Genomic DNA, 18,988 nt, shown 5'->3' on the forward strand with positions numbered 1-18,988 from the left:
TCCGTGAGGTGTTCCAGTTTGAATTAAACACAGCGGTTGTTGCCACAATATAAAGATCTGATTGCAATATAAAGTATTGGATTACGTTTAATTATCCAACTTTGAAATAATGCATGTAAGTGAAGCTTATTAATAATTATTTAATTAATTACCAATTAATCACTAATTTAAAGTTAATTAATGAAGTGTTATTTACTCAACTATTTGTTTAATTAATCATTAAATATAACTAAGTGTGCTGTTTGCATTACTCATATTACCTGAATAATTGAGTAATTATGTAAATAATCATTTTTATTGATCACTTTTGCTATCTCCAACAGAGTGTTTGTCCTGGGACTTCTAGAAATTAAGTAGACAATCTCTTTACAGAATGTCCATGTATTGTTTGAGTGACATTTGAGGCTACATGTAGTGCGCCACCGAAAGCGCCATCTCATTTCTCTAGAACAAACTGCTCCGTGAGAAAGGTCAATGCTACCTTTGCCAGTCTGAACCCTACACTGAAATTATGTTTTCAGCAGCTCTTGTAAGGAATACTTGGCAAGAGATACCTATGTATACTTGCATATCAAACAACACAAACATTTCTTGCTCAAAATTTTTTGTTAGCATTCCTTTACGCAAGTACCTGTTAACAATGTTTTACTATGTATATTTTGTGAATAAGAATATCAAAAAGGACAATTTCAAATACATACCTGTCGGATAATGACACTCTTTGTCACTACCTGTATAACTATGTAAACCTTCATGGCTAGTGGAGTACCACATTTTCCGAATGTTGATCAGCAACCGTTGCTGGAAAACAACTTCATCCGGTTTTATGAAAGAGGTTATCTTATGTTTAGATTCCTCTGGTCATGAGGGCATTTCTTTTAAGGCTCCCTGGCATTTGAGAATGCATTGGTGGACTTTTTAAATATTTTGGTTAAAAAATGGCCGATGATTGCAATACTCCCTAATGCGAAATTTGGCCGCAGCTATATACGTTTTTTCATTTCGCAATGTATTGAGGCAGAGAATTAGAGACCGAAATCACCACACCGACTGGCAGTGGGCCAGTGCCATCAGTGCTTTCGCAGAGGGAGGGGCAGTATGGGAATGCTGGCATCATGAGTGGCATCAGAGCCAGCTGTAGAAGACAACGAATGTGTGAACAGTGGCACGAGCTCATTTGCCCGGTTAGGCCGAGAAACGCCGACGCTCAACCCAGGAAAGGGCGCCTAAGAGCTGCTCTCTTAAAATTCCCCAGTAAGGCTGTAATCTGTAATTGTCACTCTACAGCTGTATAACTTGGCATTTAATATTGCACAAGCCAAAACTAGTGCATCCTATGAAGTAACCAACTGATTGTAATTTTCCTCGCTTCTCAAGGTGCCTGCTTTCTGGTGTCTGGAAATTTCTGCTTGAATGTGGTTGTGACTTTAAAGTGCCCTTTGCAGGTACATGACTTGAAAGTTGCTGCTGAGTGTGGTGTAGAGTCAAAGAAGACTCCAACTGGCCGCAAGCGAGGCCGGCCACGAGTTATGCCTGAACTATCCAGCAGTGCATCCGGCACATCCTGCACAGCTACTACTGGCTCTGATGTGATCGAAGGTGCATTGCAGTCTGTTGATGGTAAGTTTCAAGGCACGAATGCTGTGTACAGTTGAATAAGTATCGGTACTACCAAATTATCAGCACATACAAACTACTGTTGTGAAAATTTATGACTGTGGAATCAGCCAAGAAAAAGAAAACGATGGCAGATTGAGCAGCACGGCAGTTGAATTCTTGCACTTTACAAGCTGCTGCTCGGAAAAATCATCAGTGTGCCTACATGCCAATAAGTCCATTTTGTTAAACGTGTGAAGAATGAGTGTCATTAACTGTGCAGTTTGACATGCCTGATGAAAACAAGTCTCCTTGTTGGCCCCAGTGATATTCCTTGTTCAACGCTGTTGATCACTTCATTCCTCAAAATGCTTGTGCACTTTGATTTATGTACACGTTAAAGGGCCCCTCACCAGATCCCATTAGATATTTTGTTTCGTATATTTTGGATGTTGTAAGGGGCACCACCTATGAAGGATTTTGCCAAAAGAGTTTTCAGATTTGTTCATTATTAAAGGAGATGAAAATAATTAAAAAGTGTTGTCATGCTGCCAGGAGGCAAGACTCACTGCGAACAGAGACACCCTCTTTGCCTTGACTAGTGTCTGCAAACATCATTCCTTCGCTACCTTCTCCCATTCTGAAACTGAGGGACCATGTCAAGTTTATGTCACGAGCCCCGCCACCTTTTTCTTCTTCTACTTTTGCTGCACAGCGCACGATCAGTGGGGGCATTACACGTTCCACATTGGGTGATTTACCAAAGTCACGACTATATTCGATGCCATTGCAGCCAGTGAGTGTTGCATACGTGGGCGAGTCAGAAAGTCTTTGCCCCTATTTTTTATTAGACAAAATAAGACGCATACAGGTAATTACAAATATATGTACTATTTTACGTACCTTACACTATTTTTCCACACCGGTTCAGACATTTGTACCATCGCCGCACTAAATTGTCAGTCAGCAACATGCACAGCCTCCCCGAACGCTCATTGTCATGCAAGTCTTCACAGCCTTTTGTGAACTCACAACACCACCACCTCACATTTCTCAAAGCAAGACAGCTTTCCCTATATGTGGGCTGCATTTTCCTGTGCATTTCGATGGGCATTCATTCCTTGCTCCATAGAAAACGAATCACACTTCGTTGCTCATACACAGTAGACCATCTGAAGCACAACTGCAATCTTCAGCAACTGACAGCAATGCCGTGCCGTGATCAGTCCAAGAAAGGTCCACCGCTGGGAATGGATATGCTGACTTCGCATTTACAGGCGTGATTTGGTTTAAAAAAAAGAAAAATAGGGCCAAAGACTTTCTGATTCGCCCTCATAAAAGATTTTTTGCGTGTAATCTTGACGGTGCCTGGAAGTGGGGCTCAATCAAAAGGAAGAGTTTGCAAGCTTTTGTTTGAATTTCAGCTGTTTTTGCACTACGCATCGCTTTAATAGTTTGCAGACTGGATTATCAGAGCATGATCTATGCACTACGCCTGGCTGTTCGCAGTGCCCAGATCTGGTGAGGGGCCCTTTAGAGAACCCTATGTGGTCAAAATTAAACCGGAGTTCCCTTCTACGGTATGCCTCATGATCAGATTGTGGCTTTGTCATGCAAAATTCAAGAGTTAAACTTGAAGCCTCTATCTTCCTTTGAACTTCTGTCTTGTTTGGATGCTCTTGTCTAGTAATAGAGTAGTGAGCTCAGTTCACACAGCTGTTATTCACATTCTTCTTGTCTTGTGCTCTCCCAAGCTGTGAACATCAGCAGCAAATTTTGCTTTTACTGTGACAGGAGTTAAAAGATTAAAACTTGGTTCTTCTTCATCATCAGTCCATCCATCCTTTCTATTACACTGATGAGGATGACTAATTGACAATGACAGCGGCCAACATCATTATTGTACCATTGTCAGGCCACATCCTCAGACTCACCCTTTCATAAAGTGAAGAAAAAGAAAACTTCGCTGACCAATGTCATTGCATTACATTACTCGAAGCCCCAGCAAACTTGCTTATGTAGCGTAACGTTTTGACCCACATGGTAGTGCCAGTGCCCATCTCTATTCTATCTTATCAAACAGTGAATAACAACAAAATACCTGCATCTACATACAGTTAAGCCTCTATATAACGAAGTTGGCTAAATCAGCAGTTTGTTTTGTTATATCTAAATTTTGTTCTATTGAAATTCGACCTTTTATGTAAATAATCACCATCGCCGATAAATGTTGCTCACATAAAAAACGACACCTTTATTTGTTCTTTTCTTTTTTTCTTATTTAATCAGGCAATCGGAAAAAAGTAAATTTGAATGAGCAAACAAATTCATTTTGTTCAATTTGAGACTTGACAACATAAAGATACGGTTTCATGCCGTGTTGATGATATCACAGTAGGATGACACTATAGTAAAACCTCGTTAAACCGTACCCGCTTAAACAGTAGTTTCGTTTTAAAAGTAGTAAAGTCAAATCCCTGACTCAGCGGCCATTGAACATAATGTGTTTCGTATCCGCATAAACCGTACCAGCTTACTGCGTACGCATCGGTTAAAACGTAGCGTTTGAACTTTTTGTCGCGCAAACACGGCGCTGCGCCGTCTCCATCGGGCGGCCCGGCAGAACGACACGCCTCAGAGATCGGAACAACGGCCTCCAAGCGCCCTGTGCGTTTGCGCGTGAAGCCACCTCAACATCAACATCATTTCGACGCGGTGCCAGAGAGCGTTATGGCGTCGTGCAAGCGTGGACTCGCGTCGTTCCAAAGCTTGGATAAAAAAGACGCCGGGTGCTCAGCATAGAAGAAAAATTAGACATCGTCCGTGCTATCGAACATGACACGAAGAAGTCGGCGCTGACACGCAACAGGGATCAGCTGTTGACTACAGTGTGTGGCATTTGGAATTCGAAGAAGTTGCTCGGCAGCGCTGCTGCGATCGCGAAGATATGTCGGCTACGAGGTTCGACTTTTCGCCATCGTTGCCTCTGTTGTTGCCGAAGTGTCGACTAGCGACAGTGACGAGGACGACACGGAAAGCAATAGCACGGGCGATTCAGGCCCGACAGTGGCATAAGCTGCGCGTTGCGTCAGCCTCATGAATGCAATCGTCGCGACGACAATAGGGGCGCGATAACGTAACTCTATTCCAAATGAAAATTATTCCAAACTCCGGCACCCGTAATGAAAAAGGCGCCCCCGGGACTTCTGCAGCACTACTGCGCACGTGCAATCTGCCATGCGAGTGTTTGCCGAGAAGAGGGGGCTGGCTGAAAAGCTGGCACGCAGCTTCAGTAAGTTTGAGGCCGCTGTCGTCAGCGTGCTAGGCCGCCGCGGCATCAAACGAAAATAACGCTTTTGTCGCGCAAAGTGAATAAATACTGCGTGTTTTTTCCACTTTCATCGCACTCTCTCCGAGTTCCGTTTACGACAGGTAAGTGGGCGATCTCATGCTATTCGGTTAAACAGTACTACCGTTTAGTACGTACCTTTCCCGAGCTCCGGCCAACTACGGTTTAACGAGGTTTCACTGTATCATAAGAACTGGCTGAAGCTTTGTCTGCCTCTTGCTTCAATGCATCTCTAAAACATGAGGTTATGCAACCTCCAGTACAAAAATGCTTGGGAAGACGCTGCACGCGGTGCCACATCATCTTGGCAGGCCCACTCGCACACGCAACAGATTACCACTAAAACGGGGCTTGCGGGCTGTGTATGCGCTCATCCACACTGACGCATGCGCAGAAACGGAGACACATGCAGACCTGCCCCCACCTCCACTCCTTCATGCATACTTGATCGCGTTACCGCGATCTTGCTTCCCTCTCCCCCTTTCCTGTTGTTCCTGTGGGAGACCCTGCTCATCAGGCCACGATCCTTCTCATACCCTCGCATGCTTTCACTCATACTCAAAGCATACAGCACGAGGGATGGGATGTTACCGCACTTGGACTTTATGCAGCACATGACGCTGCTCTGCATCAGTGGACCCTCTTGGTCATGCGGCACGCAATTTGAGAGGTGTGTTTACAAGCAGCCGCTTGTAATTCAACCATTTGAGCATCTGCATCTGCAGAAGTTTCCATTTATTGTCTCAATATTCCTTTGTAGCGGCAGTGATATTTCATTATAGTGAAATAATGTATGAACACATTGTTATAGTATTGAGATTTAACTGTAGCTGGCTCATCGGTATGTAAAAGCACACTGATCAGTTAATATAATAGTGCATGATATTCAATATACAAACATAACACCTAAGATGTTGCAACACATTATGAACATTGGCAGAATGCGGTAGAGGTAGCTTACACACTTAAAATAAAGCTGCCCACCACTCTCACTGGAACTCATGCTTATACAGCAATGTGTACTTGGGAGCTGAGTGTGCTAACCACTGGGCTATCTCACAACACTCACTGTTGGTAATCTGTGCATGGCTTTGGGCACCATACAGATCCTGAGCGTGCTGTGTCTGCATATATTTCAGAGGCCACGACGTCCACCACAGTAGTAGCAGATGAGGATGACAATGTGCGCATTGCAGAGTAATCCTTGAGAACAGTGTTCTGTCTGAAAGCATGCTGCTGTTGCAGTAAATGAGTTCAGTGCCAAATAAATTACTGAATAGCCTTCTTTGGCTCTTCCAGCCATTTTCGTGATCGGCAACCAGACTGTTGCGAGACAAATGAGTCTCGAATGCCAACTAGCTCTTAGAGATACACTTGTTGTCGTATTAGAGCTTTGTGGTGTCTCAAGGTTTAGATGCTGTGGTCAGTGGTGGTGCTGTGTTGTGTTTCTCCACTGCTTGGGGTGACAGTTGCGGGCACGTTTGTCGCTGATGTCCGCTGTACGTCGCTTGTCAAGCTGCGCCGTTTCATCTTGCCGGATCACCAAAGGCGCACTGAGACCGACTCCCATAGTGCATGGGATCTGCATGATTTTAAAGCACATAGTCGAAGGAGTATCTGGCCTTCGTGGAGTAAAGTGAGTAAGAAAGTGCAGGTGCACAGCCATTGTCCTGCCATTGTTGTCACACTGTCAAAATTCTCTTGTTTTCATATTGTCTTGCTCGAGCTGCCATCGTCATCATGCTGACATGCCATCTACCAAAACATGTCAATGATAATATGTCAAAGACTAAGTTCTTTTTCCTGTTGATTTCTTTTTTTCTGCTATTGCAACTCATCTAGGCAAGAAGATAGTACAGGGTCTGTCCCTAAAGTTCATGCAAGGAGTACTCAAAGAAGTGGGAGGGTGTAGTGGAGCCGCTTTATCATTCTCTCCACTCTAAAGGACCTGGCTGAGCTCTAGTCTGAGCCGGCCTGCTGTTTGTCAAGGCAGAATTTTATGTGTGCACTTTTTATTGCGATAGCATTTACATGAACATTCCAGGTGAATTTTCACTGTCGTTGTCAACGTGAGGTTCCGCATGAAGTCCAAGTGTGATAAGATAACGGACATGCGCCATCTGCTGTAGGTGCAAGGGAAAGCATGCAAGAATGAGCCGAGGAGGATGGTGGCTTGGTGCAGCGGTGTGTTCACACAGGAGCAAGGGAGGAAGGTGGAGAGGGGGCGCGCCAACTTTTCACGCGGGGGCGGGGGGGGGGGGGTAGTGCGCGCCCTATCTTGGAGGTAATCTGCAGTGGGTTTGAAGGCTTGCTGACCCGAGATAGCTAGCTGATGGCGTTGGGTGCACGGTGTTTTCGTGTGCCTAGTTCGCATTGAAGTGAAACAGCACAAAGGGCAGTTAGCTTGCCGTTGCTGCCGCTCTTTATCACGCTAACGTTCTGACAGCAAATGGCTACAGTCATCAATTGAAATCTGTTCATGTCTGCCTGTGCGAACGTAATACTGTGCTTGTTAATTTAACTAGTAAGTCAATGTTTGCAGCAGTTCATATGGCCAATAAGACTACTAACCTTACTTTATATGTCCAATAATTTCCTATCGAAATCAGAGCTTCACCTTTTGGGGGAAACTGGAACTCATTTTGTGCAACCCATATTTGGTTTTTGTTGAAATGGAGATGAATGAACAGGCAGAACAAATTATCAGTATCAAGTTTATTGTGAAATTGGGCAATAATGGTGCAGAAGTTAATCAGATGTTGCAAAAGGCCTGTGGAAAAGATTTCCTAAGGTGAAGAACTGTGTTCACGCGTGCCAAGATGAAAACGCCGATTGTGTGCATTGTCTTGTGCTCAGTGACTGCCAAATGACTGTTAGAATGATAGCAAAAGCACTTGGTTTGGGAAGCTCGTCCATTCATCGGATTTCAGCTGAAAATTTGGAAATGAAAGGTTTGCACCAAGATGGTGCCAGGTCTGCAGACTCCTGAGCTAAAGTTATGTTCCATTGATTGAAAAACATCAGGCGATTGTGATGAATTCTTTCAAAGGGTCATCACTGGCTACAAAACTTTTACAATTATGACATCAAGTTGAAGTTGGAGAGCAAGGGCAATTTTTTGCTTCCCAAACGCAAACTGGTGCTCCGGGGGCGCCATTTTGAGGATGTGACAACAATTCAAAAGGAAACGATATTGCTGCTCAAGTGCTTAACAGAAGAAGACTTCCAAGGATGCTTCCACCAGTGGAAGAGATGGAGCCAGGGTATTTATCTGATGGGTAGCACAGTCAAATGCCTTTGTGAGGAAGTGCTTGAGACCTTCAAAATTCTTCACTATACAGGTCACTCATTGCGAAGATTACGCACTGTTAAAGCAGGTTAAGCATGTTCAATAAAAGAGAGCCTTTATTTTACATAAACTTAAGAGGGACTTAGTGACATAAGTTACTTTTTTTTGTGTGTGAACCCTTCATTTGACTGAATGTGTGAGTGCAGCTGACCTTATTTATTGCACAGAGGTTCATTGCATGCTTTGCGCCGAAACACGGAAGCGAAGAAAGGTAAAGATGGAGACCATCGCTATCATGTCTCTTGCTGTCAGAATTTTTGGTCTGTCTACTTGCTCTCTTCATCAGTGCTTCCTTCATTGACATTCATGCCCTTTGCACCATAGATGGCTTTGATGGCATTGTCAGTCATCAATTACGGTTACATCGTATCATCATCAGCTTAAACATGTTCGTCAGACGTCGCACTCTCTGGTATGTCAGAACAAACAGCATATGAGTTGAGCAATCGCTGGAGCCATGCAACAGGACTGTAACACTCGCTCGCATTGGTACAATCTTCAAGTGTGCTGCTAGTGCTGCCTCCTTGGCTGTTTGATGTGGTAACAAATCAGCTACCGGGGACAGCTAAATTCCTTCATTGTACAGGCAAATTCGTTGTAGTTGTTTTCATTATGGAGGCGTTCATTATACATGTAGAAGGTAGGAATTTGGCTGGGACATCATCAATCCTTCGTTATACAGGCCATTTCATTGTGGAGGTGTTTGACTGTATTTTGAACATGACTGAATTGGTGTACTTTAAAGTTGGTGAAATGAATTTTTAACGAACTGTACAAACTTTTGGGACAGATACTGTATATAGCTGGCTGTGAATCCAGGGTTGGAAGAAGCTAGTGAAAAGGACATTCTCGTGTGATTTACTGTGTGCCATCCTTGATACGTCTGAAGTAAATGTTTCTGTCTGTCTGTCACTCTCTCTCTCTTTCTCTCTTTTGTATTAGATGGGGATTTGGATGATGGCAGCAATGAAGCACTCGGCAAGCGTAGAGTACGCCCTCCTAAGAACCTCGAGGAAGACTACTTAGTAGCTCCAGCTAGAAGGCGGCGTGCAAAGAAAGAAAATGCCGCTGAGAGGCAATACAGGCAAGTAGTTTACTGATAGCTGGCCTCACGGATTGCACTTGACGTGATCAAAGCCTCCACTGTTCCGCTAGGTAATGGTTGACCGCTGCTGAGCATTTAAAGCTGCCTTAATTACGCTCAGTAGATTACAAAGAAAGTTGATAAACTCCCAAAAGATTGTTTTTCACCCTATAAAAAAGTGATGGTGTCACTAGGGCTGGCGAGCAAGACTGCCTGTCCTACGCTTTCAGTCCCATGGCTTCCAACCCCGCTGTCTTTCTACAGGCCTGGAAAACATCATACCTCACAGAGACGTCGCTGTCCCACTTCTAAGGGCCAGTGAAACAAAAATGTTAGTAAGCAAAAGGCCTGTTACCTTCTTAAAAGAAAGTCCGATTGTGTGCATGCAGCACACTCCCCATCTGGTGTCAGCTGTTTGTTGGATGCCACCAGTAAGTAATGCTGAGTGTAAATGCACAAATTCTGTTGTAGGTTTGGAGAGATTTTCACAGCCACATTTCTCTCCACCTCGACTTTGCGTACCGTGCTCTCTGCACTGGGGAAACTGTATATATACAATCACCTCAATTGCCCAGTTGTTGTGGATAGCTTGTTATCTTTAAGCAGAACGACATTACTTTATTTCAAGTTAGGGTTTGCTTCTTGCCACATTTAGCACTGCTGCAAAGTAGTTAGATACGCTGTATGCTAGCGCTTGCAAAACTTATTAGCCATGTTTTGGAACTTTGCTGCTTTTAGAAGTAGCTTGTGTCAAATATTCTGGTTCCCATAGAAATGCTTCCATGTTTCTGGTTTAAACGTGACTCTGGAAAATAGGTGGTGGAACCTTCAGAATTAAACAAAGCAGGAGGAGTTAAGGGCCTTTGATGACCACATTTTTTGGCAAGAAAGGTTCAAGAATATCACGCATAAGCCAATGATGGCATGACTGCATGAGCATTGAGTCGAGAATCTGACGTGCACTGCTGATCATCTGCTTCTATGCATCCTATATGTGACGCTTACGGTGGATTGAATCATCATCATGAGCCTGTTCATGTCTACTGCAGGACTAAGATCTTTCCCAGCGACCTTCAAATATCCGTGTATTGTCCAGCTTATTCAATCTTATGCCTGCAATCTTCCTAATTTCATCGCACCACCTCATTCCCTGTCGTCCTTTATTTTGAATCCCTTCCCTTGGAGCCCATTCTATAACTGCAATAGACCATCGATAATCTGCCCTACGCATTACATGGCCTGGTCAGCGCAATTTTTTAAAATAGTGGCTACCCCTGTTTGCTCTCTAATCCACACAGCTGTTTTCTGTTAATGTTAGGCCTAACATTTTTCATTCCATCCATCATTGTGCGATCCTTAACTTTTCGAGTTTCTTTGTTAACTTCCAAGTCAAGTTTCTACCCCATGTGTTAGTATGGATGTAATGTAATGATTGTACACTATTATCTTCAAGGATAGTGGTAAGCTGACAGTCATGCCATGGTAATGCCTGCCATATGCTCTCCAACTCATTTTTATTCTTCTGTAAATTTGCTTCTCGTGATCAGGGCCCCCTCTCAGTAATTGACCTAGGTAAACATACTCCTGCAAAGATTCTAGAGGCTCAATGTCAATCATGAATTGTTGTTCTCTTGTCAGCCTATTGAACAGTACCTTTGTCTTCTGCATATTAATCTTCTACCCTACTCTCTTACACTTCGTTGGATAAGGTGCTCGATCATTTGTTGCAAGTCGTCTCTAGTGTTGCCGAACAGGACAATGTCATCTGCAAACCATAGGTTGCTGAGACGTTCGCCATTGATCTTTACTGCTGATCCTTCCTAGTCTTATTGCTTGAATACTTCATATCAACTTGCAGTGAATAGCATTGAAGAGATTGTGTCTCCTTGCCTAACCCCTTGATCGGTATTTTTCAGCTTTTCTTGTGGACAGTTAAGGTAGCTATGGAGTCTTTGTAGAAATTTGCTAAGATAGTCACTTATGCTTCCTTTAATCTTTGGATTGAATATCCATTTGCAACCATTTCTTGCAATTAACTTACCATTTTATGTATGATCAATGCTATTTGCTTCAATTTGAAGTTCACTGCATGCTCCCATAAAGTATGTTTTACAGTAGGAGCATATTACCTTGACGGGTCCTCGCTCTGATAGGAACCTTCAGAAGGCATTTACAATGCCTGAAGTGTCCATTGATTTTATTGCCTCAGTGTGCACTATATGAAGGCCTATGCAAGTGAAGATCGCTTTCTAGCACTTGTTGCTGGTAATACTACCTCTCATTCAGCGGTAAGTAATCATCCAGGGACTGAAAACATTAGTTCCTACGTTTGTTACACAAGACGGTGGGGGATTGGGGGATGAGCTGTAGGAAAGCATAAAAAGATCTTTAGAGAGGCATTGTTTGTTCCCCGCTGCATGGAATTAAGTAATACTCAGCTCGGTTGCTCACAGAAGCAGTCTCTCGCATCTATAGTCGGATACAACTTTAGAAAAAAAGGGGGCGTTTACTCCTCCGAGACGTAGGCACACAAGCACACACCAATGGGCGCTCAGTCTGGACTAACGTCATCAGCCGTACGGCCGGTGAGCCCGCCGACGGAAAAGATGGCCGCCCGCGCTTCGAACTGGGCGAGGTCTCGTCAGCTGTGTGCTTCAGCCCCTCATCATGTTGAATTACAGAACTGTTTGTGATGGTCTATTATGCCGGAAATATTACTACGAGCTTACGATGCGGCATTTGTGTCGCGTGCGTTTATTCTGAGCCATGATCCGGCGAAGGAACATTGCAGTGAGCATCGCTGGCGCTGCGCTACGCTTTGCCTGAAAACAGGATCCCGCAGCGACCGCTACGAACACACATCGTGCGTGTTTGTTCCATGTTTTATTTCGCTCCCGAGTGACGTTACGATGAGAAAAGTTTTCCGAAGACTGGTGCCTAGTGTTAGCGGTGGGTGTGTTCGTGTACTGTGTCGCTGCGTTTTTCATCGGACGGGGTGAAATGATGGAGCAAAACCAATCTCAGGAGAAATCAGAAAAGTGTGCGCGCATGAAACAAACCTACGAGTGTCTCAACAGAAAATATCTGCAGAAGAAGCCTTCAACGCAATGATTTGTCGCCGTCAACTTAGCGTGAACGATCATTGTCAGCAGTGACATAGCCAAGCGTCTAGCGACGGTGTTCGAGCGTTGTGTAGCACCATCGATTGATTGCTGTCCACCAGTGCTCACTGCAAGCGCAAGCTGTAGAATGCGTGCTGTGAAATTGTGAAAACACAAAACCAAAAAAATATAAATTTTATGCTATTTAAAACCAAGAGTGTTTATTTAAAACGATGAATGAAGCATTTTTGTACCTTGCTGCCTCGAGTATTCTCGCCCCAGGTTTGTAATGGTTGTGATAAATGCATTGTTTTATATAAGTACTTTTTCAATAGCAACTGATTAATTTTAAGCTTGGAAAACAAGTAGTAGATACGCCGTGTACATGTAAACAAGCGCAAAAGCCATGCAGAGCTGCTCTTTCTACTTTTGTCATTTGCAATGAAGCTAAAGAGCAGACGACAGCCAGCGTTGTAGAAGGCACGGGGTTATTTTTCTGTCACTATCCGGCATACCACGCCTCTGTCACTGTTCTGCAAAAAAGGAATGTATTACAAGCAGTTATTTAGGACATCAGAAACTATACAAATGTTTATGTAGTGTTTTACAATACTAATCCTATATATCTGTAATATAACTGATGCTGAAGCATAGAAACGACATTGTATTGTGCACTATGTGGTGCCTTAGCACACCTTATAGCTCTCGCTGTAGTGCAAGTTTATTTTAAATTGGAGTATAGGGATGGGTCAAGCTTTCGCAGTGACTTGCCTTTTGAACTTGCTTGCCTCTCTGGACACAACATATCTCTTCCAAGGATGTGTCCTGCTTTACAGCATGAATGATATGTTTTGTTTAGGATAGCGTCTCCATTGAAGCAAATTCTTCTTGTCACATACTCTTTGCACCACAGATAACCTGGAGTAGACCTCTTATGGCACAAGCTAGAAATTTCCAGCTTGAAAATCTCTGAAAGTGTTAGGCTCTCAGTTGCGGCCTTTTGTTCACATCAGTTTCAAAGGTTCTGACTTTGGGGAATATTTCTTTGGCTTCATTAGGATTCAGGAGGGTGAAGCATAACGGTGGTCATTCCTCTTCATGTCATTAAAGAAAGTCGAGGTCTCAACATTTGTTTTTTTCCGAGCTGTGCTGCTGGAACCATTCTAGTGGTGTGGTTTTCTCTATTTTCTCCTATTCAGCGATGGTGCAAACCAAGTGTATGCAATTAACTGTTTTTCCCATATCAAACTGGATCATAATCTGCAGGAGAGCCTTTGCGGGTTCATCATAGGCATCACATTTGCGTTTATCATAGACCCGATCTCAATTCCGCCCCCCCTACCCCCCCATGCAATCAGCGTGTATGTTTATAAATAAATATTGTATATAATGAAAGCATTTTCTTATTGAATGGCATTTTATGATGAGGTTCAACTGTACATTAAGTATAATCTCAGTTTGAAAGTTGTTAAAAATGAGGACCAGCACTGCACTTTCGCGGCTTTGCACAATCCAATAAAAAGGGTAGTATGTACTTGCCTTTCACCTACCGTATTTTCTTGTGCATGCTGGACCCAATGTCCTCTTTCATTCTAGGTGCGGGGAACGCAGTTGTGGTTACCGTTTCCGTACTGAAAGCAGCCTTGAATATCATGGGCGGTGCCATACACCCACTGGCACCCGACCATACCGCTGTCCAGAGTGTGGGGAACAGAGAGACCATTGGCGCAGCCTTGCTATGCATCTTTGGAGAAGTCACATGCTGGACTTGGACTTGCACAGGTGCATGTTACTTGTGCCAAATCCACTGAGTTTTTGCCTTGCAGTGGCTTTTAGTTGAAACCGAAAGTCACCTTTGGCTAAAGAATTTCTTGTTCCTAACTTGCCTGCAGTTACTTTACTTCATGCATGCCTGGTTTCGTTGGATAGTTGAAATTGCATACCTAACCTCAAGCCCTGATCTGTAGTGTGGTTTGGTGTTGGGTGTTTTCATGCTGCTCAGCAGAGGAAAGCAACTACTTTTATGATTTTGCTGTTAAAGAGAATTAAACTTGGAAGACTTGCAGATGAGTTTATATTAGGAGAACACTTCTTCCCTTGTACTAGTTAGTGGAAGGGAGTTACTCTGAAGTGAAGCTTACCTTACGGTAGAAGGGGACAAAAATATTAAAGAGTGTGCCAAGCCATGCCTAGCCATTCTCGGGCAGTGTTCGAATTCTTGCTAGGTGCCTCAAATTTTGTGTAGTGGGACTGTGCATAGCACTCTTCAGCACTTTGAGAATTGCACTTGGCACTAATAAATTGAACATCTGCATGCAGCCTCTTGTTTCGAGACAGAACACAAAATGCAGAAAGGTCATCTGAAGGTTGTTTGCGTGCTCTCGTTATGGTGTATGGAATGGGGCAGTGTGCCATCTGTATGGAAAAACAATGGGAGAACTGGGGACGCTTCTGCGATGACGCCACCAGTAGGGCGCTGCGATCGACCGGCGTGCCTGGCGCGCAAAATTTAAACACATTGTGCAAAACTTTCTGCATTTATAAGCTAAAATGCTCTCAAAACACAACTTAAATTCTTACAATTTCCAAAAAATAAGTAATACAAACTGTTACAATACATCAACAATGCCGTTTATGCTTGCATGTTTCTGACCACAGGTCATGCAGTCTGCATCGTCTGCTCAGCCAATGGCTGAGCGTTTGGGTTGCAGGAGACACAAAGAAAAATTAGTCTACTCGTTCCGTTCAGTAAGCATGCATATGTTTTTAGTATTACGAAACATACAACGATAACAAGCCCGGAAGGAGCACCTGCACTCTGCCTGGTGGGTTGCGTGGGATTCCTTTCATGTTGTGTCAGCCAGAAAGGCGGTTGCCATGTTTCACTGAATAAAACAAACAAACAAATGCGCATACACATACACAGATATTTAGAAATGCAGTGTTTCCCGTGCGCATAAAGAATGTGCAAACGCGGCAGGAAAAACCACAACAAGCAATCGGCGAGCTCCGTACGTACATGTGAACGTACATGCATGACCTCCGCGACCACCACAACTGCCAATCCCGGAGGACCTGTGTTGCACCATTATTTTCCCTCTTGCCAGCAATGACTTCTAGCTGCAGTGACAGGTGGCGCTGCAGTAGACTGGCGTGCTCCAGCACTCCCGGCCGTCATCGCAAAAAAGAGCCACGTTTTCGCCTCCGGACGACACACTACGCTATTCGAGTACACCATACTCTCGTTAACAGATTATTCAGATTATGAACATATGTTGTCTAAATTGCATGGTTCAGTGGCATATTTTTGGTGTTCTCCACCCTGAATGTATAAGCCAGGAAGCTGTCTGAAATCAGAATATATCAGCTAGGTCCGGCTGCTTATGCACATTTACTTTTTTACTCATGCATCAGCTGCACTGAAAGTATTCAGACCCAAATTTAAAGGGAAAGAAATGTGCTGCCCTTACATGAGAATGTAAAGTATTGTATAATAGCATGGTGAAGTGTGGCTAAAATGGATTCTTCTCAATTTGCAGGTGTGCTCAGTGCGAGTACCGGACATTCAGTGCTTTCAAGCTTGAGAACCACGCACGAATTCATAGTGAGGAGCGTGACTTCACATGTGCCCAGTGCGGAAAGGGTTTCAAGCAGCTCTCACAGCTACGCAACCATCATGTTGTCCATTTGGACCGCAAGAACACACCACATAAACGTTGGTACAGCCAGCAGACCTGTGAACTGTGTCAGCGCACATTCTCAGACTCCAAATGTTTACGCAAGCACCATCAAGCAGTTCATGGAAAGGTAGTGTCATGGAATGTTCTTTGAAGTGCATCTGCACAACTCCTAATGTCTTCTGCTCACTCGATTATTCTGGACGTTTGTTAATTTGCGAAGTTTCCTTGGGGTGCCATAATTTTAGATGCATAAAATGCTGGTTAATGAAGCCAAAGCAAACAGTGCGTTTTGTTTGCTTGATTTGCTGCCACACTGTTCAGGTCAAACAGTATACCACTTAACTATTTTCCAATTCTGCACCAAACATCTGAAGGGCAGATGCTTCATCTTTTTTGTTGACATACTGGATGCAAGGCAGCACAAGTTACCAGTCAAGTTGGGCTCTGCAAATGTAGTAGTAATTTGCCTTTCTATACACTTAGTAAAAGTACTTGGAAGTATGCTTGCATGATTAACAGATGTGCACATTTTTTTTGTGGTCTACAATTCAAGTTTCAAGTGGCACTCTGAGGGAGGCCTTATTAAGGACCATAACCCATTAGTGTTGAACCACAATTTACCTTAAAGTATAGTGAACAAATATTAAAGTTGTTTTTTCTGCAATGAAATGTAGGGAGTATACATCTGTGTTGAATTGTAATGGCACTTATGCGCATATATAATGCTTTACCAATATCAAAGAAAAGTTTTTTTCTTCCTCTCCCTTTTTCTGTTTCATTAGTAGTCCTTAGAAATTACATTTTTCTTAAAAACAAGGTCAAATACTGTTTTTGGTAGTATCTGGATGTTCACTTATGAGCACACTTTTACATTGCACCGACAGCTAAGCAGAGACAGTGCACCTTAGAGCTCATATCCATGAAAGGTTTTTATTTCTCCCCATTTGTGAGATGTGTACACATTAAAGACACTTGTATGAAATTTGCGGTGAACACACGCTGAGAAGCTCACTAACGCCACGTACAGCTGCTCTCTGGCTATTAGCCCCGAAAACGAACTACAGGGGCGCTGCGAGCGCCGCTCGCGTGACGTCAGGGCACGGACTCGCGCCTGTCGTCTGCTGCAGTTTGGGCGCTGTACGGAAGCTTTCTGCAGTGTTTTCGTTTGTTCGCTCTCGTTCCCTCTGCTTGTATATTTATGGCAGTCGTCTCAAATATATTTTTGCGACATCTTTGTTCACGAAAATTTATTCAAAGAGCCTATTTCTTAGACAACAGTACAGTTCTCAATTGCAACGCTGTAGTGCCAGCTGAAGGAGCGCAGACCAGCCCATTGCGGGCTTTTCATGCGCGAATCTAAAACCGCGAAAACGTAGCATATAAGAATCCAGTTATACCATATCTGCTGCGGTGCAACAACTATGTCATAAATGCTAGCTATATAGGACTTCTACAATTGTTACCTTGGTTTCAATCAGTTGCTTAGTGGCTATGGTGTTGGACTGCTAAGCACGAGGACGCGGGATTGAATTCCGGCCACGGTGGCCGGGTTTCGATGGAGGCGAAATGCAAAAACACCTGTGTACTTAGATTTAGGTGCACATTAAAGAACCCCAGGTGGTCCAAATTTCCTGAGTCCCTCACTACGGCGTGCCTCATGATAAAAAAGAGGTCTTGGCACGTAGAACCCCATACTTTAATTCTTCATTTATTTTAATCCGCTAAAACAGGTTTGCTCACGACGAGTAGTTTATGGTATATTTTGAATGTTTGCATTTCTTCACAGAAACGCTCAGCAGTAACACGATGACTTAACACTGCAGTTAATATTCCACCAGCACCACTTGCTTTTCTAACTGCTTCTTGAAATTGGGCGGTTAATCGCGTGTTTATTTTAAATCGCGGTAATTTGAAGTAAAGCTAATGGAGACCTACTGCTGTTTTCAGAATACGAAAAGGAATGTACCAATATATATTCCCTTTTCCGTGCTACACGTTCAACTGACTTGAGCAATTTACTAGTGTTTGTTGCTTGAGGAATACACATTACGAATCTGTTTGGCAAACTGATACAGGCCACTCGGCCTAAATTTTTTAGTGAAATATGCCTTTTGGACCGTATGAATGCAGCCAGAAAGAAGCCAAAGCGTCATTCATTAGTAGTATGGGACATGTTGAAGATATCAGTATTCCCCAGTGGAGGGTCAAAAATCAAGTGAAATATGTAACGCTTGTGGTAAATCCGTTATGAATGTTTGCGAGGTTCTCTTTTATGTACTGGCGAAGCGAATAGTGCTCCGTTTGTATAATTAAACAACACTGGATCGAGACGTGGTGAGGCAGAAAGTGCTTAAATTTTCCTTTTCTAGGCACCCCAAGCTACGCTATAGTACCTCGAGTATATTTTAGGCATTGCAATTGACGCTGTAAAAGACTGCTTCATGGTTTTAGTTTGAAGTTGTAGTGAACTGAAGGGTTTCGCAAACAATGCCTGCCTCGCCATAACGACAATCGGTTACTACCGTGGCGTGAGGGGTGTGCCATATTGCCAATAAAAGCTACTGAGTGCCACCACGAAACATTTCATCGCTTGCATTTGATTGGCTCTCGTTTTTAATCACGAAACTTTTTTTTGAAGTGATTGCTATAATGGTACTTGTGAATTAATTATATATGCAAGTACTCTACATATGATTCGCCGTTGTGTTAGCAGCCTTGAGCAATTCATTTTGTGAGGGCCTGTTTCAGAGAGCGGTGAAAGTGGGAGTAAACTTTTTCATACGAAATGCGCGCCTAACTCTTTCTTTTACGCATTAATAAGTGGCCTTG

The 18,988-nt window shown here is 43.4% G+C and overlaps 1 protein-coding gene across 5 annotated transcripts in view; it reads left to right on the forward strand.

The window, feature by feature from the left end:
* The window catches only part of LOC142592456 (uncharacterized), a 155,918-nt gene that overhangs the window by 95,524 nt on the left and 41,406 nt on the right, over nucleotides 1-18,988 (forward strand). For all 5 annotated transcript variants that reach the window (XM_075704008.1, XM_075704010.1, XM_075704006.1 and 2 more), the window contains 4 exons: nucleotides 1,446-1,620; nucleotides 9,237-9,378; nucleotides 14,076-14,261; nucleotides 16,019-16,286. In XM_075704008.1, the coding sequence (XP_075560123.1) occupies nucleotides 1,446-1,620; nucleotides 9,237-9,378; nucleotides 14,076-14,261; nucleotides 16,019-16,286 (771 nt within the window). The remainder of the gene's footprint in view (nucleotides 1-1,445; nucleotides 1,621-9,236; nucleotides 9,379-14,075; nucleotides 14,262-16,018; nucleotides 16,287-18,988) is intronic.

The sequence above is a fragment of the Dermacentor variabilis genome, chromosome 1 (genome assembly GCF_050947875.1).
Source record: "Dermacentor variabilis isolate Ectoservices chromosome 1, ASM5094787v1, whole genome shotgun sequence".
NCBI lineage: Eukaryota > Metazoa > Arthropoda > Arachnida > Ixodida > Ixodidae > Dermacentor > Dermacentor variabilis.